General features: G+C 49.0%; 10 protein-coding genes across 10 annotated transcripts; 5 read left to right on the plus strand and 5 right to left on the minus strand.

Annotated features, from left to right (window-relative positions):
* Positions 1-2,591: 2,591 nt before the first annotated feature.
* On the plus strand, positions 2,592-5,468 carry N7511_004206 (putative cell wall protein; the record flags this gene model as incomplete). The annotated part of the gene is made up of 1 exon (XM_057126631.1): positions 2,592-5,468. The coding sequence occupies one exon, from the start codon at positions 2,592-2,594 to the stop codon at positions 5,466-5,468; it is 2,877 nt and encodes a 958-aa protein (XP_056985521.1).
* Positions 5,469-6,629: 1,161 nt separating this feature from the next.
* On the minus strand, positions 6,630-7,754 carry N7511_004207 (PWI domain-containing protein; the record flags this gene model as incomplete). Its single annotated transcript, XM_057126632.1, has 4 exons — positions 6,630-7,238; positions 7,283-7,447; positions 7,505-7,595; positions 7,651-7,754. The coding sequence occupies 4 exons, from the start codon at positions 7,752-7,754 to the stop codon at positions 6,630-6,632; spliced, it is 969 nt and encodes a 322-aa protein (XP_056985522.1).
* Positions 7,755-9,585: 1,831 nt separating this feature from the next.
* N7511_004208 (serine/threonine/tyrosine protein kinase MPS1) lies at positions 9,586-12,051 on the plus strand (the record flags this gene model as incomplete). Its single annotated transcript, XM_057126633.1, has 1 exon — positions 9,586-12,051. One exon carries the CDS (start codon positions 9,586-9,588, stop codon positions 12,049-12,051), a length of 2,466 nt encoding a protein of 821 aa, XP_056985523.1.
* A 793-nt stretch (positions 12,052-12,844) lies between these two features.
* N7511_004209 (rRNA-processing protein NSA2) lies at positions 12,845-13,900 on the minus strand (the record flags this gene model as incomplete). Its single annotated transcript, XM_057126634.1, has 5 exons — positions 12,845-12,860; positions 12,918-13,130; positions 13,216-13,758; positions 13,814-13,824; positions 13,898-13,900. 5 exons carry the CDS (start codon positions 13,898-13,900, stop codon positions 12,845-12,847), a joined length of 786 nt encoding a protein of 261 aa, XP_056985524.1.
* Positions 13,901-14,355: 455 nt separating this feature from the next.
* On the plus strand, positions 14,356-15,120 carry N7511_004210 (mitochondrial 54S ribosomal protein bL21m; the record flags this gene model as incomplete). The annotated part of the gene is made up of 1 exon (XM_057126635.1): positions 14,356-15,120. The coding sequence occupies one exon, from the start codon at positions 14,356-14,358 to the stop codon at positions 15,118-15,120; it is 765 nt and encodes a 254-aa protein (XP_056985525.1).
* Positions 15,121-15,727: 607 nt separating this feature from the next.
* On the minus strand, positions 15,728-17,020 carry N7511_004211 (uncharacterized protein; the record flags this gene model as incomplete). The annotated part of the gene is made up of 4 exons (XM_057126636.1): positions 15,728-16,175; positions 16,248-16,624; positions 16,677-16,784; positions 16,853-17,020. The coding sequence occupies 4 exons, from the start codon at positions 17,018-17,020 to the stop codon at positions 15,728-15,730; spliced, it is 1,101 nt and encodes a 366-aa protein (XP_056985526.1).
* Positions 17,021-17,684: 664 nt separating this feature from the next.
* On the minus strand, positions 17,685-19,094 carry N7511_004212 (VOC family protein; the record flags this gene model as incomplete). Its single annotated transcript, XM_057126637.1, has 1 exon — positions 17,685-19,094. One exon carries the CDS (start codon positions 19,092-19,094, stop codon positions 17,685-17,687), a length of 1,410 nt encoding a protein of 469 aa, XP_056985527.1.
* Positions 19,095-20,012: 918 nt separating this feature from the next.
* Positions 20,013-22,319, plus strand: N7511_004213 (dynamin family protein; the record flags this gene model as incomplete). Its single annotated transcript, XM_057126638.1, has 3 exons — positions 20,013-20,390; positions 20,443-21,048; positions 21,117-22,319. The coding sequence occupies 3 exons, from the start codon at positions 20,013-20,015 to the stop codon at positions 22,317-22,319; spliced, it is 2,187 nt and encodes a 728-aa protein (XP_056985528.1).
* A 684-nt stretch (positions 22,320-23,003) lies between these two features.
* N7511_004214 (fungal specific transcription factor domain-containing protein) lies at positions 23,004-26,124 on the plus strand (the record flags this gene model as incomplete). The annotated part of the gene is made up of 10 exons (XM_057126639.1): positions 23,004-23,098; positions 23,162-23,195; positions 23,250-23,598; positions 23,651-24,067; positions 24,120-24,556; positions 24,607-24,742; positions 24,804-24,828; positions 24,873-25,222; positions 25,332-25,458; positions 25,509-26,124. The coding sequence occupies 10 exons, from the start codon at positions 23,004-23,006 to the stop codon at positions 26,122-26,124; spliced, it is 2,586 nt and encodes an 861-aa protein (XP_056985529.1).
* A 112-nt stretch (positions 26,125-26,236) lies between these two features.
* Positions 26,237-27,046, minus strand: N7511_004215 (acyl-CoA thioesterase; the record flags this gene model as incomplete). Its single annotated transcript, XM_057126640.1, has 1 exon — positions 26,237-27,046. The coding sequence occupies one exon, from the start codon at positions 27,044-27,046 to the stop codon at positions 26,237-26,239; it is 810 nt and encodes a 269-aa protein (XP_056985530.1).
* Between the last annotated feature and the right edge of the window lie 581 nt (positions 27,047-27,627).

Raw genomic sequence — 27,627 nt, forward strand, 5'->3', positions numbered from 1 at the left:
GGCGAGGGTTCCGTAAAGGAGAATACTATTGTGGCCAAGCTCGGCGGCGTTGCACTAGTCAAACCTTATGAATGGTGCTTGGAGCACATGTTCTATGATTGTTCTCGCTCTATTCCAATCCATGATGGCAAAATTGAGACAGTGGCGTTGGGATTATTGTTTAGTAGATGGGGGGACAGGTTTTGTCGAGGTCCAGGGATGAACAAGGGCCTCAAATCCCGAAGCAGAGATTTTACCAGGTACTACAGTCGGACTTTGGGCGAGGAAAGTGATGCGAACGTTTACTTTCTGGTTTTCTATGCAGTACATATCCGAGAAAGCCGTTCACGACGTAACCTCCTGCACTGGACCGATCGCAATAAAAACATGCACAGGGGAAATCCTGCCAGTCGGCTACCTGCAGCTAACAGCAAATGCATGCTGCAGGTGTCCCACCATCACCTGTTCCGACCTCTTAAAATCCCGCCTAGTTGCACCCCAAGGGGAAGATGATTTTTCCAGATGCGAGCTTTTCCGTATGCACGCCGAGGTGCATTGGCTCGTGAAGGTCGTTCGCGTGGAGTGAGACATGCCCAATCAGTACTAGATCAAGCTCAACCTCGTCGGGTGTACCTGTTTCAAACTGTTCCTGAGCTTGACTTTGGTTTCCGAGGTTGATCACCCGAGATGAAACCTCGATCGCGTCAAGATCCGAGTTCTACTGGCTGAATGTACCGATGCCAAAGAATTGGGGCGAAAGAGGCACTGGTTAGCGTGGTTTGAAGTCGTAGGGAGTGGATCGTACGATGGAGGAAGAGGAAGCTTCAAGCCGGACTAGCACTAGGCAGTGAAATCCTTCCGACCTTTCCGTACAGTACATTGTTTACTGTAGGGTCCTTATGTTGAGGTTGGTGGATCCTGCCCCTTATCCGCACCTCCTTAGGGCTTCGACCAAAACACACCATTCGCCACCATCACCACGCTAGTCCAGGGACGCTTTTTTAGGGCGTCTGAATAAGAGGTCCCACTTGGAAAATCCATTGCTATTCGTTCTTGTAGTTGTGCTAGATCACCGCCTACGCCCGGAGTGGAGGTTTACTATGCTCAATTGTGCTGGATACACTTTCACCGTCGTTGCAATTCTGACTACGGAGGTGGCGTGTTGCTAGTACAGACAGCTTTACCTCGAGAGGGCTAGATGTTGCTGGTCCTTGTTTTGCGCCTCATGGTTTTCACTCCACCGTGGAGACCCGACGGGTACATTATTGTCTGTGATTTGACAGCATTGGGTATTTGCATTGTTCGTAACCGTGTCTCTTCACATCATTGCTGAACCATGGGCGACCGGAGTGGACCTTGAATCACTGAAGTATACTATTGTAGATATAAATCCGAGTGCTGAATTGTTTTCTGTCTCTTCCTAGTTAGCCCGTTCGTATATCCACAAGCCAAAAGACCAAAATTCAGTTGGTGGCTGATGGTTTAGAGCCATGGAGGTCATTGAGGTTGCTGGTGCAGCAGGATGGCCGAGCGTTGATTTGACAGGTCTTGCGTGTACGACTGCGAAGCCGAACCAGACCTGTTTATCTTTGCCTAAAAAAGCGAAGAGCATGCAGTTGTACCTGGTCTAAATCCCCGGGGCTGTGGATTATGGGTGGATTCACAACGGGCCACTCCCAATCGCGTATCCTTACCGCTGCAGACGTTCCTGGGGTTAAGCCTAACTAACGTAGCTTGGTTGTTTGTTCAGACTCGACTCCAGTAGAAGTGATCAGTGCATTTTAAGGGGAAGGGGAACAATTGCTACCATTGTGGGAGAATTACTAGTACAATTATTCTATTTTGGAACAATTCGCCGTTGGCGGGTCCTGACGATCCCTTCCTCGAGGCGATCTTCGCATGGATGATGTGCAGTTGTTGTTGCCCTTTTCGAATTGGTTTCATGTCACTTGCCCGTGGTGTGTTTGTGTTTTTTTTCAGGCATCTTTGGTCAATTGGGTGATGTGGTGCTCAATTCTGAGAGACTTGGATAGAGTTAGGGCTCAACTGACTACGAAATGGGACCATTCTTTTCACCTCATCTCAAAGCAGAATGGTACAGTTAAAATCCAGATTTAATATAATAACCTGATACACTGACTCCATTCCCAAGAATAGCCCACCCAAGAAGTACTCCACCTATGCTGTAATCAATCTGTTGTTGGCTCCTCACTGGCCTCTACCAAGATCCACCCGGCCGTGAAAGATCCAGGTCTCCATTTCTCGATATCCCTGAAGTCTAAGGGGTAGATAGCTCCATTTGTGGACAGCAAGACTGGGGTAGAGCCAGTGTGCTTCCATTCCGACCTGGTAGCTTGGATCGAGCCGGAAGTGTCCCGGCACAGAGTCTTCGAGGGATCAGGGGTGTATAAAACCCAAGGTCGATCACTCGTTTGGATCTGAATATTCATCAGTGTTTCTTTTCTTTCTTTTGCAACTTTCTTTTATCCAGTCTATCGTTAACTTGACGGCTTGTCCGTCAATTCCAGGTCCCTCGCTTTATACCCTTCTATACTGCAAGCGTTTGGCCTATACACTCGTTATACCACGTTCGACATATTCACAATCGCAATATGCGTTCCTCTCTCGTTCTTCTCGCCGGTCTGGCGGGTTCGGCTCTCGCCTACCCCACCGATATGGCCGTTGAGCGCCGTACCTTTGGTCTCCTGGCTGAGATCCTCGGCGGTGTTTCCGACATCACTGTCGACGTGACCTCCATTCTCGGTGCTGTCCTCGGTGGTGGTCACAGCAGCCACTCTTCTTCTTCTCTCCTTGCTGGTCTCGGAGCTGAGGGTGCTGCTGCCCTTCAGGGTGGTGCTTTGGGTTGCAAGGCTGGTCTTATCCATGCCAACGCTCGTGCTGCCCTTAAGGTCTGGCTCCGCCTCCACGCCGATCTCGAGGCTTCCTTGAAGACTTCCCTGATCTCTTGGTGTGGAGGTGACGATGAGCTCGTCCTCTCCGCTGATGTCTTGGCTGCTCTTGCCGTGTACATTCCTTCTTGTGCCGACATCGCCGCCAAGGGTCAGCTCTACGTTACCATTGACGGTATCTTCGGTGCTTCCTCCCTCGAGTCCGCTCTCGTCCTGAGCGCCTCCTTCCAGTCCTCTCTCTCTGCTTGGATTGAGGCCGCTGTTGGTCTTGACGTCAACGTCAAGGCCGGTCTTCATGCTTGCGCTGCTGGTGGTGTTGTCGCTAGTCTGACTGCTGATGTCAAGGCTGGTCTCCTTGCCTGGATCAACGGTTCCAAGTGTGATCTCAGCGCTGAGCTCAAGGTCGCCGTTTTGGCCTGGATCAACGGTCACCACGGCCACGGTCTCGTTGAGATCGGTGCTCTTGGTGAGGCTGCTCTCTCCACCATCTCTGTCGGTGCTTCCGTTGGCGTTCACGTCGAGGACTCCGGTATCCTCTCCGTTGGAGGCCAGGCCTCCCTCGCTGCCTTCCTCGGTGCCGACGTCGGTGCTGACCTCGGTGCTGATATCAAGCTTGCCCTTGAGGCCTGTGCCAAGGGCAAGGTTGCCACTGCTGTTGACCTCGACATCCGTACCAAGCTCGCCATCTGGCTCTCCGGCTCCGACTGCTCGCTCGGTGTTGAACTCAAGGCCGTCGTTCTCTTCTGGCTGTCTTTCGGTGTTGATGTTTCCGTCTCCGTTGACCTCGTCAGCGGTGTTCTTGTTGATGTCACTGGTTTCCTCACCGAGATCCTCTCCAGCCTGAGCGTCGACCTTCGTGCTGCCCTCTCCGTCATCATCGCCGGTGGCAGCCTCGAGTCTATCTCTCTGTCTGCCCGCGCTGAGCTCGCTGCCTTCCTCGGTGGCTGCTCTGGCCTCGAGATTGACGTCAACATCCAGCTCATCATCATTGAGTGGTTCACCGGTTGCTCCATCCCTGGCGCTCCCTCCGGCACCAAGTCTTCGTCCGTCCCCAGCCTGCCCTCCAGCACCCCCTACGTCTCCAGCACTGGTGTTCCCTCCGGCCCCGGCGCTAGCGTCTCTGTCTCTGTCCCCGGTAGCCCTGCTCCCTCCGGTGCTTCTCCTTCCGGCTCCGGCTCCATCCCCAGCGGCCCTGCTCCCTCTGGTGTCAGCCCTACCGGCTCCGTCCCCAACGGTCCCGGTGCTAGCGGCTCTTTCTCTGTCCCCGGCAGCCCTGCCCCCAGCGGCTCTGTCCCCTCCGGCTCTTCTCCTTCCGGCCCTGAGACTACCCCCTGTGACACTCTCACCGGAGTTGATGTTTCCAGCACTGTGATCCCCGGTATGCCCGCTCCCTCCGGCGGTGCCTCTGGCTCCGTCCCCAGCGGCCCTGCTCCCTCCGGCTCTTCTCCTTCCGGTGGTGCTTCCGGCCCTGCTCCCTCTGGTCCTGCCGTCACTGGTGGTGCCTCCGGTCCTTCTCCCTCCGGTGTCAGCCCTACCGGCACTCCCGGTGCCCCCGGCGCTGGTGAGACCACCACTCCCTGTGACACTCTCACCGGTGTTGATGTTTCCAGCACTGTGATCCCCGGTATGCCCGCTCCCTCCGGCGGTGCCTCTGGCTCCGTCCCCAGCGGCCCTGCTCCCTCCGGCTCTTCTCCTTCCGGTGGTGCTTCCGGCCCTGCTCCCTCTGGTCCTGCCGTCACTGGTGGTGCCTCTGGTCCTTCTCCCTCCGGTGTCAGCCCTACCGGCACTCCCGGTGCCCCCGGTGCTGGTGAGACCACCACTCCTTGTGACACCTTGACCAGCGAGCAGGTTGGCAGCACTGTCATCCCCGGCATGCCCGCTCCCTCCGGTGGTGCCTCTGGCTCCGTCCCCAGCGGCCCTGCTCCTTCTGGCTCTGCTCCTTCCGGTGGTGCTTCCGGCCCTGCTCCCTCTAACACTGATGTCAGCCCTACCGGTACCCCCGCTGCCTCTGGTCCCGCTCCTTCTGGCCCTGCCCCTACCGGTGGTGCTTCCGGTCCCAGCGGTACCCCAGTTGCCCCCGGTGCTGGCGAGACCACCACTCCCTGTGACACCCTGACCAGCGAGCAGGTCGGCAGCACTGTCATCCCTGGCATGCCCGCTCCTTCCGGTGGCGCCTCCAGCCCTGCTCCCTCTAACACTGATGTCAGCCCTACCGGCACTCCCGTTGCCCCCGGTGCTGGCGAGTCCACTACCCCCTGTGACACCCTGACCAGCGAGCAGGTTGGCAGCACTGTCATCCCCGGCATGCCCGCTCCTTCCGGTGGTGCCTCCGGCCCCGCTCCCTCCAACTCCGACGTCAGCCCTACCGGCACTGCCGTCGTCCCCAGCGGCCCCGCTGCCACTGGAGGCTCCTGGACTGAGACCTGGGCTTACACCCAGACCATGGAGACCACCATCTCCGCCACTGTCCCCTGTGAGACTGGTTCCGCCAGCACTCCCACCGTCACCGTCCCGGCCGCCGCCTCGGTCACCACTGTTACCGCTACCGTTACTGCCACCGTCTGTGGCTGCAACGAGTAAACGGAACACCACCTGTTTCTCACTACCTCATACCCCTTGAGAAAGAATTTCCTTACCTCTTTGTTTGCTTTCCTGCGTTTATCATGACAAGATGACCTTCACCCCCTGGGGGAGTGGAGTGGTTGGCCGGTGATCTCATACAGCAGACTCCGCGCTCATCCCGCATCCCCTTGGGAAGCTGTCGTCCCTACCTCTGTCCTGTCTGTAGATATCTTATTATAATTCTAATCTGCTTGTGGAGGTCCATACCTGATCATCTTTTTGTATGCCTGCATTGTTGAGTCGAGGCTCGGGTAGTGGCACGGATGAAGTTCCTTGTTATCTTTATTTCGATGACTTGGCATATATACCTTCTTTCCCTTTAATGGAGTACATTCCTTTCCTGTGCTGATATTTGACCACTTGCTTGTTTCATAGAGCTGATTTTTACTTACTACATGTAAATAATCATGCTAAAAGTTCCTTGATGACTACAGGATTAGAAAGAATGGTGTTTAGAGATTTTTCATACATGCAATTGCTAATTGTACAGCGCTAAATCTAGTCATTTTACTTGCTTTCGGACATACTGAGAAGCCCTCTTATTCTGACATTTTCACTGGATTCCCGTCTTTGGTGAGCTACTCACCTTGTCGCTTGAACGACGCATGGCGAGTATTCTCTCACGAAGTAGTTTCTCGCGAAACTCGGTTGAAGATAGCCGCCTAGACATCGGTTTTTCGGTTTGCTAGATGGAAAACGAGATATTAGTCTGCTGAAAAGCCAAATGGGAAACCCCCTTTTAAGTGAGTGGAATGGAAACGGGCAACAAACATCAGGTTTAAAATCAATCTATGTCTCGAGACAGGTGTAGATCAAGGGTAGAATTGGACTTTCAATGACCAACCTCATCGGCATCTTTCATGTCTTGATCATCTGCTTTGGAAGGTTGTCGGGTAGGTTCCTCATCTTCATCAGCCTTCTTCTGTCGTTTCTCGTCGGGTGAGGATAGAGGAGATTTGCTTCGTTCTCTCCTTTCTGTGGTGTTGTATCTATCCATTGAGCGTCGACGCTTTGTGTCTCTCCTTGGGCTTCGGCTACGGCTACCACTGGGACTGCGGCGCCTGCGAGTATCACGATTTCGGTCACGGCTGTGGCTGCGACTACGACTGCGACTGCGGCTCAGGCGTCGGGGGTCGTGATCGCGGGTCCTAGTGGATTTTCCTGAGCGGCGGGAGCGAGATGGGGATCTGGAGCGAGACTCGTCTCTTCTGCGGCGATCTCCTCTGGGGGAACGTGAGCGGGATGCATGGCTGCGGGTAATGGATCTAGCACGGTCACCGTAGTCCGGACTGCGCCTTCGCGGTCCTCCACGCCTGCGTCGATCCGGGGATGCTGAGTTGCTGGGAGACCGGCGACGGCGTTCACGGTGTCGTTGGCGTGGCGCGTCACGGTCTCGACGGGGAGATGACTGTTGTGGAGATCGAGAGCGAGATTGCGCGGAGGTGCCAGACGGCCGACGGCCTCTGCGATTATCAGGTGGAACGTAGGAGTCGAAATCGCGTCGCGGCCCAGATTCACGGTATCGATCATGGCCCCGATCTCTAGGAGGAGGAGACCTTCTGTTAAAGTCTCGGCCTCCGCGACCGCCACCACCTCTTCCGCCAAATCGACCACGGTCCGAACGCTCTTGGCGTCTGATATTATCAATATCGCGTTCACGGGTTTGCTCTTGTTCCTTCTGTCGGCGCAAAGCTTCGGCAGCTTTCTCGGCCTCGAGCTATATTGATTCTTGATTAGGAATGATCATGTTAATAGGTAGCGTTTGGCTATACCTTTTCTTGTATGAGCTCAAGCTTCTTAGCTTCCAGAAGCTCTTTCGGAACACCCTGCGGGTTTTCTTGGCCGCTCAGACACAATGACCATAGCTCCTGGCAAAATTTAGGGGTATCCTTATCGAGAAAACCGGTAAGTTGGATCTGGAGGGATTTGATATCGGGCTAGGCGCAGAGCAAAGTCAGCAAGCTGCAAGACGTCCAAGTAACCGTTAGCCATACATAGCGTGGACCCTCCAGGTGCCCGAAGCACATCTCAATAACAACATCATCTTCATTGCCGAGGATCTCAGATATACGCTTGGCAATCCATCTAGGAATATAGGTGAGTTTGGAGATTCAAGGTCAAAAGCCGGGGAAGTGCTCACTTCTTCATAACTTCAATGTTGACCTTTGTCATGTCCACCTTCCGATTGAATTCTGGTGGAAATTTGGTCTGCTTCAGCAGCTTGGCGTCAACACGGGAGGCCATTTTTGCGAGCGACGAAGGTGAAGGAAGGAAGATAAATTACCCAAGTCCAAATACGTTCCGTCGCCGAGTTGCGCTAGTAGTCTTTAACGTCGTCCGAAATACTGCCAGAGGCGGTGAACCAGGCGGTGGCGAAAATGCGCAAGTATACAGTCCGCATAGGGGGAACCAAACCCTTTAACATGGAACTCACACAACATACATTAATGGGCTACCCAAATTTTTGTCAAGCTAAAACAAAAAGTCTTTCTGTGTGCTTTAGTTATAACTTTTATTGATTTTCTTTACCAATTGGGTTTCAATGAAAGGATATACTGGCTGGCTGAAAGCATCGTGTTATATACCTGCGGCTTAGGAAACGAAACTAATGTGATTTTTCTCGGAACAGAAGGCTTTACAATGTAAACGAAAGCCAATGCCACTTAATAGCGTTGGGCGTACCGTGTACTGCAGCTAACCAAGCTGTTTACAAAGGAAGCCTTCCCATGCATTAGTGTCACGCGCCCCGTAAGGTATATACTAGCCAGGATCATGAGTATAAGTGAAGTTCATGATGTTTCATATATTTCCAAATCAAGGATGCTCTCCTGCGTTGATCTCAAGATCAAGATAATGCTGTTTTAGTATCCTGATACCAAGTAGTATGATGTTCGAATGCTCAGTTTAGAGAGAAGACTCAAATATATCTCAACCATTCACTTTCGACAATGTCGGTACTCTTTGCCTTCTTCATTTTGCACCTCAGATATGATAATAGACAGTATCATGATGAGGAAAAAGAGTGCTTGAAAATAGGAATGGAATGTCCAATAGAATACAAGAGTAGCTTGGCTTAAGTCTTCTCACCCCTGTTAGCTATAATGATAACTTATCAAACCATATTGTACAGGTACCCGACCTAGATAATATTGATTTACAAGTTATGATTCTGAGAAGAATACAGGGAAATATGGGAGATATTGTGATCTTGGCTGGACATTTGGGTCCTGACTGGTGTGTGTGTGTGTTACGGGATACGCTAGGCGTGAGGCTAAAGTATAAGAAACATTGGGTTGTAAAGAAAAGTTCTTTTAACAATTTCTTCCATCAATTACTTTTATAGTATAGCCCAATTGCTCTCACAGCCAAAGAGAACATAGCAACCAGTTGAAGACCCATCTTGTATTGATTGTTTACCCTCTAGCTAGGTAGAGCATATCAGCGTGTATGTTGACATAGTAAGCCGAAGCTGACTTCGTAAGAAAACCCAGGTGAGAGTCAACTCGGGGTTTACTGTATATCTATGAGCCTCAATTTAAAGTACTAGGCGCCAGCTTCTCTATCGTCATTGCGGGGCCCTAGAGCGCTAGGAAGTTTGACTAGCCTCAATAGCCCACGTTGGAGTATCGATAAAACAAAATGGGACAAAGTGTGTCAAGTGAAGCGATAAATACCATCTTCAGTCACTACCCTTTGAATATAGAAATGGGATACTAATAGGATCAAAGGCAAAACATCAAACAGACTATATACAGATGATGGTTGATAGATCACGATTAGTGAGACAAGGTCCATTTGGAGAGAGTGATCAACAATATTGATTCAAGGGAAGCATTGCCCTGTTATCATGGACTCGATACGTCCATTCTACCCAAGCGACTCCCCCAATTACTGTTTTGCAGGTTCTTTGGCATGTTGTTGTATCAGTGTCGCCATAGCAACGTCTAAACACGTGACCGTATAGCGCGACACCTGCGAAACCTCGAGATAGGCCGTTCCACTGCGTGAACAACAAACAGTCGACCAATTTGGAGGGGCCGCATTGATTCACGACTTCAATGTAGGTTTTGTCGCCATGGCGTCCCCTAATTCCCTCCCATCCGTATACAACAACGAGTACCGACAACCTTCCCGACCGATGTCCCGAACTGCGGTTTCACGCTCGGGTTCCAGACGGGTATCACCCGCAGTTCAAAACAACGGCTCTCTATCGAGACACTACTCCGCCGGCGACAGCTCAGATGAAGAAGTTCCCGAGCCAAAATTTAGCGCGTCTGTTAAGGCGCTTCTGCATGGCGATGGTTTAGGTTCATCGCCACATCAGAAAGTACAACCATTGTCGCATCAGTCGCGAGTTGCGACATCACGTCAACAAAGCCATTCCCCTCGCAACCATTCTCCCCACGACCGTTCGACAGGAAGTCCAGCCCCTAGAGTTGTCCGCATTGGGGCACTTTCATCCGGTTCCAGGCATTCACGCGAAGGATCTCCTCTGGCCAATGCCGAGAGTGCAGAGCCCGAACCTCACCACCCAAACGATTTTATTACTCCCGGCCCACGTCAGCGAAGTGTTCGAATCAATGTCTCTCGTAATGACCCACGATCTCCCTCCTCGGTCTCACCCTCAGGGAGACGCTCCGCTGAACGTAACTCGAGTGACGAGTATGGAAGCGCCGAGCGCTCGGACAGTGACCGCAAATCGCAGTACGATGATGATCCCATGGCACGCTTTGGATCTTCGTCAGTACTCCGTGGCCGTGGCGGCGAAGAGCCCGGACCCCAAAGCTCGCTTCGCGTCAAGAGAGTCGGTCGACTTGCTGGGAGCTTCTTGACAGGTCCCGCCCGAAGAGGTGTGCTACGACGACAAAGCGAAGAGAACAACGACGAGGACCACCAATACCTTTCAGCTGATGGCGTCAGGGAGGACGTGGAAGCAGAGGAGAATGCCGAATACCGACCTCGCTCTACCAAACCATCTTCCCCCAAGGTATCATGGGCCGACCCCAGCCCCCCTCATGCGCGCGAAGGGCACCGCGCAGAGTACCCCCTTCGCCCGGCTGCGGTTGAGGGTCCATTCTCAAGATCAAACTCACCGAAATCCTATGGATCAAAGTCAACACCCGCTTCATCAGAACAATCATCGAAATCCTCATCTGCTAGAGAACAACCTGTGTTCAAGGTTCCGTCAATGCCCCCTCTGCCATCGGTCCGTGACCAGGAAAATGAACCACCACCGACCTTCCGGCGAACCAAGCCCCAAGGCTTGAACGTTTTGGACAAACCCGACAAGTACAATGTTGTGTATGATACCGAGAAGAAAGATGCCGCCGAGACACCAGCAGGTACCTCTGCACGAAAGATACTCGCCACACGAAGCAACAACACTCCCCACAGAGCCGCGCCTCCTCCTCCGAAGATGTCAGTCCTTGAAACTGCCACTTCAACTGGTGGTGCATCGACCTCCCAGTCACGAAAGAAGAAAACACAAGTCTCGATTAATGGCAAGCATTTCACCCGACTAGATTGCATTGGCCGAGGTGGTAGCTCTCGTGTGTACCGAGTGATGGCAGAAAACTACAAGATTTTTGCGCTCAAGCGAGTGAATCTTGAAGATGTTGACCCAATTACTTTGACTGGATACAAGGGTGAAATTGATTTGCTGAAGAAGTTGGAGAATGTGGAACGTGTGGTGCGGCTCTTTGATTGGGAGCTCAACAATGACAAACATGCTCTGAGTGTGCTCATGGAGATCGGAGAATCTGATCTTGAGAAGATCCTAACCTACCGCTTGAATGCTGAAGATGCTACATTCGACATTAACTTCACCCGCTTCTATTGGAAGGAGATGCTAGAGTGTGTTCAAGCTGTTCACGATTTCAACATCGTTCATTCGGATCTGAAACCTGCCAACTTCCTGATGGTTCAAGGTCGATTAAAGCTCATCGACTTCGGAATTGCCAACGCGATTCAAGACAATACTGTCAACGTTCACCGCGAGCAACAAGTCGGCACCCCCAACTACATGTCTCCAGAAGCCTTGGTAGACTCCAACGCATCCCTTGGCCTACCAGCAAGCGTTGGAAAGGTGATGAAACTAGGAAAGCCCAGTGATGTATGGAGTCTGGGTTGCATCCTGTACAAAATGGTCTATGGACAACCTCCATTCGCCAAGATTGCCAAATATTACGAGCGCATCATGGCCATCCCCAACCCACGTGTACAAATCGAGTTCCCGGCCTTTGGTGTTGGCGGCGTTCCAGTACCCCCTGGCCTTGTCCGGACGCTCAAGCGTTGCTTGCAGCGTGATCAAACCCTCCGACCAACAATTGAGGAAATGCTCGGGCCCCGTGATCCATTCTTGCACCCTGATGCTCAACTCGAGGGTGCCGTTCCCGTCACACAAGATATGCTTGGCCGCATCCTGGCCAATGTTGTCAATCACTGCAAATCCCGCGGCGTGCCCAGGGAAGAAGAGCTGGCCGCATGGCCCGCAGGTTTCTTTGCAAAAATTAAAGCAGCACTTGAAGAAGAAAACGCATGACCACAGCCCCTCCGCTCCTTTATTACATTTCCTTTGTCTTGACTGCCCCTGATGGCCTCACACCTTGCCCTCCTTTTGATTAGAATGACTTAATGACCGGTGTTGGATGTTTAACTTTTATCTTGGTCTGGCTGGTTAATTTGCGAGATATCTTTCTGCTTGTGTTTTCTTTTTTCCTTGCATCGCTTCTTCTCTTGCATCAGCCTTCGGGGTTTTTGTTTGGCCTTGCCATTTTGTTATGGTAGGCATTTTTTTGATGATATTCGGTTCAGCGCAGCGTGTGGATTTGCATTCCTGTATATGATTGATCAATCCTTTTGTTCTTAGAATACTGTTCTAGCATCGGGTCTTGAAGTTTGAACTCCTTGATTTGGATAAGATGTTAATTGAACACTTCTGCCTCTCTTGAATCCGTGGCCAAATATACTTGATAACGTAAAACGTAGTTCATGTACATTTTGTATGTTGTCATCTGCAATTTCAGCCATTAACTTTTCTTTTGTAATGGAAATGCAACTTGAAATGTAGATAGATAGGTGTCTTCATAAAATCATAGTTATATGTCTGACTATCTAGAAACTAGCTATGTCCATTTAGAAGCCAAACATGCAGAAGAATACTTTTCGTTTGAAATCAATGGACTTTACTTTGCGCCATTAACACCGCCCAAGAATAGAACGATCATGATAGACCGTATGTATCGAGAAAGGGAAACATAGAACTGCCTGAGAAAGGAGGTATCGAAGACGGGCTGGTGCCCATCGGAAATGAAGAGGAGGTGTATGTGGTTGATTTAGACAAGGAGGACCCTGTGAAGTATTAGTTTTGCTGCTATCAATAGATAGATTAAATCAAGGAAGACTCACGCATTGACACATCCGTCGTTCTCGGGAGTGTTGGTAATCTGGGCCCATTTACCCCAGACGACCTTACCGGTGGTGGTGACGAGACCCAACTCAGAAACGTTCACCTCAACGATTGTTCCCTTGGTCAGGACACCCAGCTGGGTATAGAGAGGGTTCTGGGGGTTCTTCTTGACGGAGAGGATGGGCAGTTGAACTGTGACAGCCAGCTCGGGACTGAAAAAAAAAAGCAGACCATTAGTACCAAACATAATCCAGCAGAAAATATGGGGCGATGGGAGTTCCCGCTGAGATAACTTACTGCGTGACGTTGGCCTTCTTGTAACGCAGACCCATGGGACGAATGAATCGCTCGTACTTGACGGGGCGACGAGTGAAGTCGTTACCAACGAAAGTGGGCTTGGTGATCATACGCTTCCAGGACTTCTTGTGTGTCTTCTTTCCGGTGTTGACAACCTTGAACATCTCCTCCTCACTGATACCCTTGACCTTGGGCAGGGGAACGGCAAACTTGGCGGCCTTCTCGTTACGCTTGTTCTTGATAGCACTGGAGAGGGCCTTGGCGTTGGTCTCCTGCGACCGGTCGAGCAGATACTGGGGCAGAGGAGTCTTGGAGGGCTCATCGGGCGCCGTGGACTTGACGTTCTTCTCCTCCTGGGCCTTGATGCGCTTCTTCATCTGAATCTTCTCCTTGTGGCGCTGCTGCTGGTACAGCTTGGCCCGCAGACCGCGCAGGTTTTGGGCATCGTGGGACTGCTTGTGTCCTTCACGAGCAGTGCGCTTACGCATGCGCTCATCGTGGTCGAGACGCTTACCATGCTGTTTCTGCCAGCGCTCAATGTACCTAAGAGGTTGTCAGTGGGGGAATTTCGAGTTGTGGCTGGTGGGGATAGACGAACTCGTTCTGAGGCTGTAGACGGGAAAAAAAGTTAGTAAACGTGATAATTGACCAGAAACATGGCACAAAATAGCCGAAAACATACCATGATGAAAGCAGACTATGTGAACCTGCTGGGATGGGAGATGAAGTTCTTGCCTTGAAGATCTACTGCAGACCGAAAAAGTTGAGATGCGGCAAAGATAGCGGGCCACGTGACTATCTTATCAGTAAGTCTAGTTCCTGAACTTCAAGTTGGATATTTTCATAAACCAACTTCGTCAAATATCATATATATGTAGTGGTTATACTAAAAGCATGGGCCCTGTGCTATTGTAAGGCTGTAACCAACTTATCAGGAATCAGTTTCTCTTCATCTTCAGTAAAACATCAGTCGAGTGATACACAGCAAGGCACGTGACACTACGGGGGCCAAAGCGGCCATTTGCGCAAAGTAGACAATTTCTCTAGTAACGGGGCCAACTCCGAGTATCTTGAACCTCAACTCCCGCAATCAATTCCCACCCCGAGCCCCAATTGAACAATTGGAAAAGCTCAGCCAACATGTTTTCTCGCACAGCTCTTCGGAGCCTCGCTTCCGACCTTCGCCGGGCTGCTCCGTCCACAGTTTCATCCGCAGCTCCCCTTCAGCAACGAGCATGTCTGCACCAGACAACATCATGGATGAACTCGCAACAAACCCAGACCCAATCGTCATCCCTGAAACCTGAATCACCCCTCAGTGCCACTCCCCGTGCGCAAAACTCCCAACCCAAGGCCGAGACCAACAAGGTCGATTTCGTGCCCACAACACGCGCACACGTCCCCATCGAGAAACAACCCATCGCGCCCACCTTCACCGCCCCTCTCCAAGTGACACAATCCCTCATGTCACAGCTCCCTCACCTCGCCGGCCAGAAGCCACACTACGTGATTGCCCAGCTCCACGCAAAACCATACCTCTTGACGGAAGGTGATCACCTCCGCTTGCCCTTCCTCATGCCCAACGTTAAGGCAGGCGATATTCTACGCTTCAACCGTGCTTCCGCAGTTGGATCGCGTGACTTCACAATGAAGGGTGCTCCCCATATCGATGAGCGTATCTTTGAGTGTCGGGTTCGTGTGACGGGTGTTGAGTCGGAGCCGCTGCGTATCAAGGAGAAGACGAAGCGGAGACAGAGGCACGTGAAGCAGGCCAAGAGCAAGCACCGCTATACCATCATGCGTGTGATGGATGTGCGGGTTAAGACTCCGGATGAGTTGCTCGAGGAGGGTGCTATTGTTGTAGAGGATGGAGCGGACAGCTCGGTTATTGAGCCCCGGTCATGAGAACATAATTGGTTGTTTTGTTGAAGGTTTCCTCAGGCGAAAATTTGTGATGTCGGAGCCATGTCCGGCAGTGGTTTGAGGCTTGGATGATGCCGTTGAGATATGGCTTTCTATTGGCCATTAGTGGTTGTCTTGCCGTCATGCATTGATATCTCTGCGGCATATTTGTACAGATAGATGGATTTGGGCTGTTCTCTGTATGCATTGTATTCTATAGTGTTCAATTTTCTCAAAGGCTCATTTGACAGTTCAGGTCTGTAATTTGCGTATCTCCCAATGTTAGCGATAGTGCATATCACAAGAATCCTAACTTTGATTCATCAACCCACTGTTCAAGATCTGATGCGCAATTCTTTCAGCGGACCATATGCTGCCGCTGCCGCGTGAAACATGGTATCATATGCCAAAACACGGGCAAATGGACAAAGTCCATGCTATATCCCATGTTTCTCAGGCTCAGAGTTTGGATCTAAGGTTAAATTTCTACTGTTTCTATTGAAACAGGCCTGAATAATACATGAGCCTCATATGTGGTAATTTATGATTGGGTATCGAGTAACACTAGTATCTAAGTATTATTAACTTCTCTGTCCCATGACAACAGACCTCAAGCAAACGATTCAGCCGCAGAAACGGGACTACTAATCTCGACTGCCCGGGATGTCTGTGAAACAGGACGGATTTCATCGCCGTGAAACTCGGAAGTCCAGTCAGAACCCTGGAGTATGTCTAACTCTTGAGTGGTGACCAATCGAAGGTGTGCAGGCGGCACAGATGACAAAGTAGCAGCCTCAATGATACTGCTTTCCTCGTCAACAGGCATCGACCACCGACTTTGGGAGTCAGAAGACGAAGTTCCTGCAGATGCTGTTGAAGATCCTGAAGATCTGGAGAACCTTCGGATCAGAGGTCGGAGGGTAGGGAGACAGGCACATATGATTCCAAGAGACTGCTCGATCGAGGACCATGCTGATGAATCGACATTTGTATAGGTAGGATCCTCCAGATTTGCAACTTCAAAGCTAACAAGGCGGAGAACTGAGGCGACACAAACACTGATATATCGTTAGTGATTAATCTGATATGAAAGAGGAAGAGAATTGTCTCAGGATTAGAGAGAAACTCACAGGCCCCCAAGTAAGAACAGCCCCGTTAAAATCCACTTCTGTCTAACGGTAGTCTTCACACGCCACGTCATAGGGAGTGGGAGACAAAGGACTAAAAAATCGAGAAGCATATTGGCCATGCCATTCCACCGGAAGAATGCCACTATATCGATGCAATGTCCGGGCAGGCTTGAATCCCAGAACTTGGCTACTGGCGAACAAGCAGATATCGCAGTAATTGTGCATGCGATGAAGTACGCAATGACCAAAATTCCTGAGGTCCATAGGGCCCAGCGAAAGACTCTGACAACACCGAAGATTCTGTGAAAAAGAAGGAGCAATGATGCCTTGGTAAGGACAGCATTGGAGTAATAGATAATCTGGCCAGCTAAAACGGTCTTGCTTGTATGTTAGCACTTGGAATAAGGTAGGCTCTGGGCAGACACAAACCTTTAAAAAGTTTTCATTGTCTCCAGATGAGACATAGCTGAAATGGCGGCCATTACGATAAAACGCAATCTGCACCCATCTCAAGATAGCCATCGACCAGTTGAAGACCTACATAAAAAGTAACCGCAATGAGTTGGTTGTTTTATAGCATATAATGTACCCAAGAAGTCACTTACCAAAGCTGCTGCAATAGTATAGTCATCCCACCATATCCCGGCGCAGGAAACATGACGAGAGATGAATCTCAAGATCACACAAAGTGTAGCTGGGACAATAGTAATGATTGTGCCAACCAAGATATGCCAAGAGATATTGTCATTGAGAGGCACTTGAGTAGATTCCATACGCGCTAGAACCCCTCATGAGATAATTGTAAGACCCTAATCATCTTGGCGGGACTTTAGACATTTATTCGATTCATCTGGTAAAGAAATTTGCATTTCGGGAGTCATCTATAGTGACGGAGCCGACCGGTTACCATACTTAGATTGCTGAGCCTCACCTCTTGTCTGTTTGTTTATACCATGAACCTTGTATTATTTGGTAGAAACAAGGACATATCTCGAAGAGGCATCGGTCCGGGTGGTAACCGTTGGTCGGTGGGTGGCAAAGGCTGGCGCAGCACTTCCGGCCGAATCTGGTGGCGAACCTTATAATGTGCAAATTTCGCGGGATGCAGAGAGATTGGGAGCGGAAATCAGATGCGGTCGGTTAGGCCCGTCGGGATGACAGAATAGGCATGTGGTAGAGGCATTAGTGTAGAAATTTGATATAGTGGCGAAAGAGAACTGCATAACGCCGGATAAATGGCTAAGTTGAGTTCTGAAGATTTTGGACTCATTTCATCATTCACATAATATACTATGTCATCGTTGACATGACAGGACTATTGCTGAGTGTCAATGTTCAATCAAAATATGCTCAATAAAATTATAGAATGCTTCAAATTTATTAATCGATTCTAGACCTTCGCCATAGAGATCAATGCGAATATAGAAATGCTTTAGATTAAACAAAAATAGCTTTAAGCCCTAATGTCCGTCGACTGCCCTCCAGCGATACCTGTTGCATCTCAGCATAAAGGTGGAATTCATCTGCCACACAGGTTCCAAGGAATCGCTGGAAACCATCGAGGTCTGGATCAGCGGCCATTATGAGGTCTTTGGATTGAGAGACGCTGCTGAGGTTGGAATTGAAAATACCACCTGCCGATAATGGAAGGAAATCCTCATATGTCAGAGGCTCATAACTCAGGACACCCTTGGTGAGAAGATCCTGAACTGAGACTTCACCCCGTAAAATGCCTTCCTTAGCCATCTGGTCACCCAGCGAGGTCAACTGGTAGGAGAAATATGCCAGCTTCAAATCATGGAGCTCCGAGAGGCTGTCAGGGAATCTTTTGAAGTGATCTTCCAATAATTTGTCATATTGGCTCCCTTTTAAGCCTCCCTTCACAGAGTCTACATTGACTCGGTCCAGTATCTGATCATATAACTGCCGTCCTTCTCGAGTTAGAGCATAGCCTCGCTGCTCTACTTCACCGAATCTTGCTGTATGAGACCCTTTCACGAAGGATCCAGATATATCTCGGAAATAGACGGTTTCTTCAAGTGCCTTGAAGCTTGTCTGCCGCAGAAGTATTGGACATGTACGTTTAGGCGGTCCTTCAATACGTTCTTTAGCAGGCATTTCATGATCCAACATCAACTGCTGGACGAGATCGATATCAATAGTCCGGGGCGTTAAGTGGTTGATATGCGAGTTGGGGAAAGAGACAATGTCGGCGATAAGAGGATGTTCGGCTTTCAGCTGGTTGTATTCATCAAGCGTGACAGTCGCTTTTGAATGCCACCTGAATGTCTCGAGACCATTTGTGATGAATTCCGAACACTGCTCCGGTGTCAAGTACCCCTGACTCTCTGCAAGATCCAGAAGATCCATTAACCGCGGAGTGAAAATGTGCCTCTGCGCCAGCGCTTTCTGAGCCAGCATCCGGGTCTTCTCTGTCAACAATTCCATTCGCAAAACCGTCGTGAACACACGAAATGGGTTCTTGTCAAGGGCTTCCTGTGTCTTTGGGCGGAATGCAGTGGCATGCATTGGGAACCCCGCAAGACTGAGATCATAGTAACCCACAGGGTGCATGCCCATCACAGCGAACATTCGACGAACTGTGGCAAGCTCGTGTGCCGTTCCTAATCGAATAGCTCCATGTCTTTCGACGCGATGCCGTGAGGGCAAAACATCATCTGGATTAATGAGCTTTGGGCTGCCGTTCGTCTGATTATCTTGAAGTGCTTTCGCGTCTGCTTCCCAGACTACGTCGATGAGGTCTCCGTAGAGGGGGACTTCGCTCTTGTACATATCTGAGAGAGATTGACAGAAGCGCGAGCGCATATCATTTTGGTCCCAGGCCATGGTGGGTATCGGCGGAGGATGTATGAATGAAAGAAGTATAAGTGCACGTATGAAGGGTGTATAGAAGGCCCGTATGGGAAGGACTGAATAGTGAAATGGTAGGAGCAAAGCAGAGATTCAAGTCATGTCCAGACCGGTCTGACATGACATGCTTTATATATCCAGGTCGCCATTTCCTTACATATCGGGTGATATCGAACCTGTTTGCCATCGCCGCGCTTATCCGCTATCTATAACCCCTTGGAGATAAGGGGCCAGCCCCGGATCTACACATTATTCCAAGGTTTACTTGGCTATTTAGCTAAGAGCCGACTAACTTAGATCCGATTTGAGGACACTGAGTCATAGATTCCCCTTTGAAGCCTATTTAGTCACTATATTGTAATGCCAATGCGGGGAAATGCTAACTCGTGAGCGTTGCTTGTGGGTATAGCTTCCGATCAAACCAATAAGACGAGGTCCGATCCGATTCGCCGACAAACACCGACTTCCCGACGCAGATAGAGAAAGTAATTCTAGTGTTTTTGTCAAATTTATCATTTTGTAACCGTGGTTTAGACTTTTAGGTGACTGACTGTCCTTTCATCGTGATTCAGAGGCTGATCGAATACTACCGAGGTTCGACTTGGTGCAGGTCCTATTTCTTACTATTAGTATAGTATAAGTTATCACGTATTTAACCAGTGATAAAATGGGGTTAGCTTTAAAACAACCATTTAGAGTTCCTACTGCCAATATAGAAGTGTGAATATGAAGTCATTCTCCTTTTGTACGGATCAAACTCTATCATAAGAGTCATACAACTCCTCAACTCCACTAGTTCTCTCATCTCTCTTGTATCGAGTTGTTTTTGTTTGTGAACTTATTATCATCTGTTTCTGTCTGAGATCTTCTATATTTTCACTCATTTCGAGAGCCATGGGGGACCCGGGGATTGAGAGCACTAGCTTGGCAGACCCCGAGCTGCTCGAAAAGATTGATCAACTGTTTGCTTGCAATGTCGGGGAGTATATCGATATTCCGCAGCTTGTGGTAGTGGGTGATCAGTCAAGCGGAAAAAGCTCTGTTCTCGAAGGCTTGACTAAGTTGAGCTTCCCACGTAATAGTGGCCTCTGCACTCGCTTCGCCACGCAGATTATCTTTCAGCGAAAGGCCAATTATGTCAGCCGAGAGATTTCGGCTTCTATCATCCCAGAACCATATATGGACCCAAAAGATAAAGAGAAGCTCAAGAATTGGCATGCTAGTGGTCTACAGACCCTTAGCGCTGATGGGTTTGCTGAAATGATGAGTGAAGTGAGCGCTTTGGCTTCCCTTACGCATTCATAGTATATACTGACCTCCCCAGGTTCACAAAATCTTAGATCTATCCGATTTAAAGAGTGTTGAAACTTTTAGAAAGGCGACGTTCTCTAACAGCGTTCTGCGACTTGAGATCTGTGGTCCAGAGGAAGATCACCTGAGTGTGATAGATGTTCCAGGAATATTCAAAGCCACAATTCCAGGAATCACAACCAAAGAAGATATAGTGCTTGTCCGAGAGATGGTCTTTGGTTATATGAGGAACCCACGGTCTGTGATGTTGACTGTGGTACCTGCAAATGCGGATATTGCCACACAGGAAATTATTGAAATGGCCCGCGAGATAGACCCGAAAGGCGAAAGGAAACTATCTATCATGACCAAGATCGATCTTGTTGATTTCGGAGCCCAGAACAGAGTCATAGACTTGATCGAGAATCAAATGGCTAGTGGGCAGCTTGGTTGGGTGGTTGTCCGTAATTTAGGGCAACAGGAGCTTGATGACGGAAACATCGAAAGGGACATTCTAGAAGAAAAATGGCATCAAACGTTTCCTTGGAACTGTATATTGTCCGAAAACTTCGGCATAAAGGCTTTGCATATGCGACTACGGGAGGTTCTCACACTACGTGTCAGATGCACATTTCCATTGGTAAGACTGCTTCAAATGATAGATAGACAATAATAATCAAGAACTTCAACTAATATTCGGGGGTCTAGGTACGCTCAGAGATTACTAAGAGACTCAGAGTGGCACGAAGGGACCTTGAATCCCTGGGAACAGAGCGAAAAACTCCAGAGCAGCAGCGTATGAAACTTTTGGATACTGTCTCATCTTTTGAAAACATCACACAGATGGCACTTACTGCAAATTATAGTCTAAATGACTTCTTTGATACGGATCAAGATGTTCGCTTGGCAACCCTTGTCTCGAACAGAAACGTCACATTTTCAGATCAAGTTTGGACATGGGGGCATGAATTTACGTTCACCGGAGTGCTCTCGGAGGACAAAGAAGTGCCAAAGAACCAGGTGACCGAAGAGTCGCCAGAGTCAGCCGAGGAATCTCAACCAGTTAACCATTGTATCTTTGGTTTTATCTCAAGTCGCGAGATTCAAGGTGATGAAGACGTACAGAATATTCTATACGATGCTTTTGACCTCCCCAAAGCTAAGCAGGGAATTTCGGCGTGGATAGACACTATTTATCTTGAGTCTCGTGGGTTTGAAATCGGCACTTTTAACTACATCTTGCTGTCGTCCTTGATGAAGAAACAATCTACAAAATGGACCGCCCTAGCGCAAGGCTTTATAAGTGATATTATCGCCATAGTCCATCGTTTTATCCGGAAGGCTCTGCTGGCTGCTTGCGGAGATATCAAGATGTCAACTAAAATTCTCGATCGTTTATGGGATGAATTGACTGGAAAATATCGACAGGCCCTTTCTCAAATCGACTTCCTGTTGAAGATTGAACGTGATGGAACACCAATGACTTTGAATCATTATCTCAACGACAATCTCGAAAAGTGCCGACAAAAAAGACTCAAAGATGTGGTATCCTTGAAGCGTTACATTGACAGTCACAAAAATGAAGTAATTCGAGTCAGCGATATATCATTCCATGATAACATGAGCAACACCAAGCACACCACTCAAGACCTTCATGACATTCTAGAGGCGTACTATAAAGTTGCCCGGAAAAGATTTCTTGACAATGTGTGTATGCAAGGAGCAGATCATTTTCTTGTCAATGGTCAAGAAGCTCCCATGAAGCTATTCTCGCCATCTTGGGTCAATAGTCTCTCAGACCAGCTCCTGGAGGAGATTGCTGGGGAGGACAACAAAATAAACCGGAGACGAGTACAGCTGCAGAAAGAAATCACCGATCTAGAAGCTGGAAGGAAGATTGTTTTAAGCTAGTCATCAAGATGGATTGGGAGCTTGAAAGTTTGAATAGCTATAGCTTTACAAAAGGAATTTTTAAAAATTACTAAGTCTATTCTTAACTCAAGAAGCCACTAATACTATTCCACTTTGAACTTAATTAACGCTTTTATGCTTAGTTCTATGACATCGGCCGCTATGTCCATTCGCATTCCATTTCATACCCGTCGGAGGGCTTTCGGATCCGTCGGAAGCAGCATCCGGCCTTAACAACACTCAGTCTCGTTGGTTCAATTCTCATGATCAATTGTCTTTTTGTAAATCTCGAAGTAGCCGAAAAGAAAATCTAAAAGTAGAAAACAAGTTTGGCTTATAACAAACACACTAACGGCAAAAACATCGTAATCACGCACCGATATTTAGATCGGAAGCTAGCACCTTCCCGACACATGGATATCATGGAATTAAGAAGACCAGGACCCGGGGAAAGGATATACGGATAAATAACAAATCAAAAGTTCCAAGGTTTCCCCAGACCCCGCAAGATACCCCATATGAGGAGTGTGAAGAAGATGTCGGAAGTTGAGTGGTGATTGGTTCGGCAAAGGGAACGAGTTCGTGCTGCCTTCCGATGCGGGCAATATTTCTCAACCCTCAGAGCATGGCAATTTCACTCGCTCCAAATATATAGGATCACGTTGGTCTCTTCAATGAGGATGGATGCGCTCGAACCCAAAACACGACAAGCTTCACATCGTCGCCGTATACCGCGAGCGTCCCGCGCATGCGAAACATGTCGCGCTCGGAAAACCAAGGTGAGACTTGTCAGCTCAGTTCATGTAGATATTCTTTCTAGAATAATTCTGACGAAGATATAGTGTGACCAAGAACAACCCTGCTCTTACTGCGCATGTAAGCTCCTTAGTCCATTGACGTCAGTTCAGGCCATTTGACTTCGAACTACAGACCACTCATTCGACTGTGTTTTTCGCACATCTGGCGGTCGTGGAACTCCCAGCTTGTCGAGTCAGAAAAAGAGAGCTGCTCGTGAAGCTCATCAAAGGTTGGAACTTTCACCTTTACGGATTCCTGCATTCTGACCAGAAAAGCCAAAGTAGTGTTAGTAGGCCATCGCCATGGCCTGGTGTACAGCAAACTGGTACGCCTCCGAGTTTGCCTAGTGCTGAAAAGGATACACACCCAGTACGTTTGTCACAGGGCTGGTCTCCGGGTCTTCTAGGAGATGGTTCAGCCGATGTCAATATCGCACTCGAAACACCGAGTGTTGCCGCTGTACAGGATAATCATTGCGACAGTGAGGACCATGCTATGCCAAATGTAAGATTCAAAGACTAACGGTTGCTTAGGCTCAGACTCCGAAGTAGGCGATGCTGCATCGAGGGATGGCTTGAGCGGAATCAATCTACACACCAACGGGACCGAGTTCTATGGAAACTCTTCCAACCTAGCCTTCCTCGGAAATCTATATGCAAGAGCTCAAAGCCATTCAGACAGCCGAGCTCGGTATCAATATGATAATGACGCGTCTCAACAAAGTCAGACCTCCCCTGCTAACCAACGTCAGCAACCTTTCTCTCCGGAGATAAGCGATCGCAATAGCAGAAAGTCGGGCAAATCGCAACTCTCAATTGTGAACCTGCTTTATAATGCGGAATACCCTGGCCAACCCTCGCCTCAGTCGCAGGGGGAGAAAGACGTCGCAGAACAAACAGCGCAGTCTAATCAAAGTAGCCTCAGCAACTTGCCTAGGCTCGGGAAAAATGGTAAGAGCTCAAATTCCTAAACTGATAATTGATTCCTAAAGCTAGCCCACAGCCCAAGAAAGCCATCTTGAAGATGTTTTTTCTCAACTCAGGGAGAGTGCACAAATGGAAATTGAGAAAATCTTCATCGGTAGTTACTTCGCTAATAAGCATTACATCCACCCAATACTTTCCAAACGCTCATTCATGAGACGCTGTGAGACTGAAGCCTGGCCAAAATCAAGACGTGCTGGTCTCTTCCGAGGGGTCACCAAATTTTCCAGGCTCTACTTTGCTGTTGTTGCTTTGGGGGCGATCAACGCCAGCCCGAACGAGACTTCCTTACTAGATCACTTCTGCCAACAGACAGTGGACGAACCAAGAGGCCCGAAAGGAGCAGTTTTCTCTGCTCTTGATTTTGCCAAGTTGTATTTTGGACTCGCGAGACAAAATATGGGCGATATGTTTGAGAGTTCCTGCTTGGAGACGGCTCAGGCCCTTTTGCTTTTGGTGAGCCCCTACCTGGCTGGATATAAACCACAACTGACCCGCAAACGAAGAGCATATTCCGTCAAAATTCGTTGCAGCCTCATAGCTGTTACATGTACAGTGGAATGGCCGCTCGTACAGCAGCGGCTATTGGACTTGGATCGAGCTTGTCTTCGCTGCCTCCTAGTGCTCGACGGGAGGCTCGTCGTACGTGGTGGTATGTTGACTATCCTCGGTTCATATTGAGCAAAGCTGACTGTATGTGAAGGTGTATATATTCTCATGAGATGTCAGTAAGTCGACCTGGGCTTCTTGCTTCTGTACTAAAATATCCCAGAGAAATGTGTTGCTCCTCAGGACGCCTCGACAGCATGAAAGAGCTACATTACTACCAGGCATCTATTCCCAAACTCAAATGTGATGTCGGTGATTCAGATCCCGATGCTGAAGATGATGATATTGCTATGATTCCAGTAATGATAGCCTTGGCCCAAATCAACACCGAAGCATCCCACCAACTGTATCACTCCACGAAGCGGTCAATGGACGAAAAGTCCCGACTAGCCATCGCTCTAGATCAACGGCTTTCTCAATGGAAAGAAAGTCTACCTTCGTTTTTGAACCTGGATGCACATGTATTGGATGATCCTGAATGGGCGTTTAAACAAAAATTGGTCCTGAGATTGAGTAAGTCGGCTGATGTTACGAGCTGTGAATTGAAGCTATTTATTAACATTGGTTGGTCTATCAGGATATTATAACACTCGAATACTCATTCACAAACCGTTCCTTGTAGCAGCAACAGCAAGCACAGCCACCGAAAACGATCTTTCCATCCACCTGCATACGTGTCTCACGGCTGCACGAATGAGTCTCAATATGCAGTATGAGTCATTTATGCATCGTATCTACATTCGCACTTGGTAAATAAACCTAAATGCTATTTTCAGATCCTTGTACTGATGTCTAACAGGTGGTACAACACAACATACGCTCTCTACGGTTCGATGATTCTCCTCCACCTCATTCTCTCGGGCTACCCAGGTCTCCCAGACGACGAGCTTCTCGAGGACGTCGAGAAATCCCTCCAGATATTTTCAGCCATGAAAGATATCATTGTTGCGCGGCGTTGCGCCGAAATGCTTCGAGAAGTACTCGAGGTGGCTCGCACCTGTCTCACTCGGAGGCGCGGAGGTGCATGCCCTGCGCCGTATCGGGCTCATGGCTCTGGCCGAAATCAAAACCCAGCTCGGTTACCTGGTCTGGATGCAATATCCCAATCGAGAAGACTGTCATCAGTACAGAAGCATACACCACAGGCTGGTGGATCGTCCCCATTCCCGGGAACTGCACCTCTTCCTGCATCGGGATTCTCTCTTGATACGCCCTCCTCGATTCTGGGCTACCAATCTGGTACCGACCATGAAATCTGCCCCGATGACGAAGACTTCTTTTTCTCTCTGTTCAGCAATGAGACGCAGCAGCCAGCTGATCGCACTCGAACTGAGATTTTGGCGAACTTGGTAAACCCGAGTATATTAGAAGACTTTGCTTTTGGTGGTGGGGGGAATGACTTTTCTTTTTTTTAAAGGAATGAAGGTCGTCTACATCAATCAAAGATATTCTTAGTTCTCTCGCTGCATGGAGGCTGTCTGCCTCGCAACAATAACCAATCCAGCTCTTCGAACCCGATCATCAAATCTAAAACATCGAAAAGGCAACATCCTCATTAACATCAAAAGGAACCCCATAATTAAAGGAATTGATACTCTGCGCGATCTCCAGCCCTCTTAATCGCTTCTCATCAATAGCCTTAGCAATGACCATCTGCTGATCAATCGCATCCACTCCCGGTCCACTGCCACCAGCAGTAACAGTACTCGCACCAACACCAGAATCGCCAACAGACTTAACAACAGTGCATGGTCCCGGACAACCACCATCACCAATAGCAGGAATAAGATCACAATCACTCAAGAACTGCATCGGCGAAACGGTCTTCCTCCCATCCTTAAAAACCACCCTCCCCATAACAACAGCGAAAACAACATCTTTCTCACCACAATCTCCCTTCTCTAGATCCCTACCTTCACCACCAACCACCTCCTTATTCCCTCTCGTGCTCTTCTTCGTCTTTGAATCCGTAAATATCGTCGGCCTAAAAGCCCCCTCCTTGACAAAATGCGAAATGACAAAACACCACTTCGCGTCCCAGCCAATGATCCTCGTAACGATGTCATACCGCTGGCCCGGCCGAATCGACCTCTTGAATGAGCATTCCACACCAGCAAGAACAGGGAGAATAGGGAAGAATCCACGCTTCTCAGTCTTGTGTTTTTGATACCCCACCCGGAATAAAGAAGATAAGTGGTAGACACGCGCCGAGTCAAAGTCTGTTAAATACGTAGCATTCGATTTGTGACCTAGGAAGTCAATTTCTCCGAGTGGGGTGCTGCTTTTCCAGATTGTTGGTTGGAAGACTGGCTGGGTGGCTAGTGTTGGGGGAGGCATTGGGGATTTGTCTAGGGCGAGGCGGAAGAGTAGAGAGCCTAGGGTTCGGACCTGGAGCTCAGAGAGAGACAGTGTGTGTTAGATCTTTTGACTTTGACTTTTCGGTCGTGGGTTTCATTGTGACTTGGTACGTACATGCCACATCAGTGGAAAGACTTTCGGACTTAGTAGGAAGCTAATTGCTCGCCATAGTTTCTGGAATGGCCAGATGATTGTGGCCCATATCTTTGCCAGTATGCTTGCCAAGGGAGAGTGGGCGGGTTTGGCTTGGCGTTCCATTGCTGTGAGGAGTGGTGTGGTTGTTTTGTTTAGTACTTGTCGCTTATGATCTGTTTCTATGTATCTTCTTAGTGTAGGAACAGATGTCAGGGTCTCTTATATAGGACAGGGATTACCGCCATTGCTAATTGGGGGACTGGGCATTTGCGGGCCATGTGCATATCTCATGTACAACCTCACTCCAAATGCCGAGGACTATGACCTCATAGGAGGTCCAGAGATCATAATTGTTTATAAGATATGTGTGACCAGTGAGAACTGGATCTGTCTAGTTCAGCTTGTATTAGGAAAAATGTGGGATT

The sequence above is a fragment of the Penicillium nucicola genome (genome assembly GCF_028828085.1).
Source record: "Penicillium nucicola strain IBT 29836 chromosome Unknown utg000003l, whole genome shotgun sequence".
NCBI lineage: Eukaryota > Fungi > Ascomycota > Eurotiomycetes > Eurotiales > Aspergillaceae > Penicillium > Penicillium nucicola.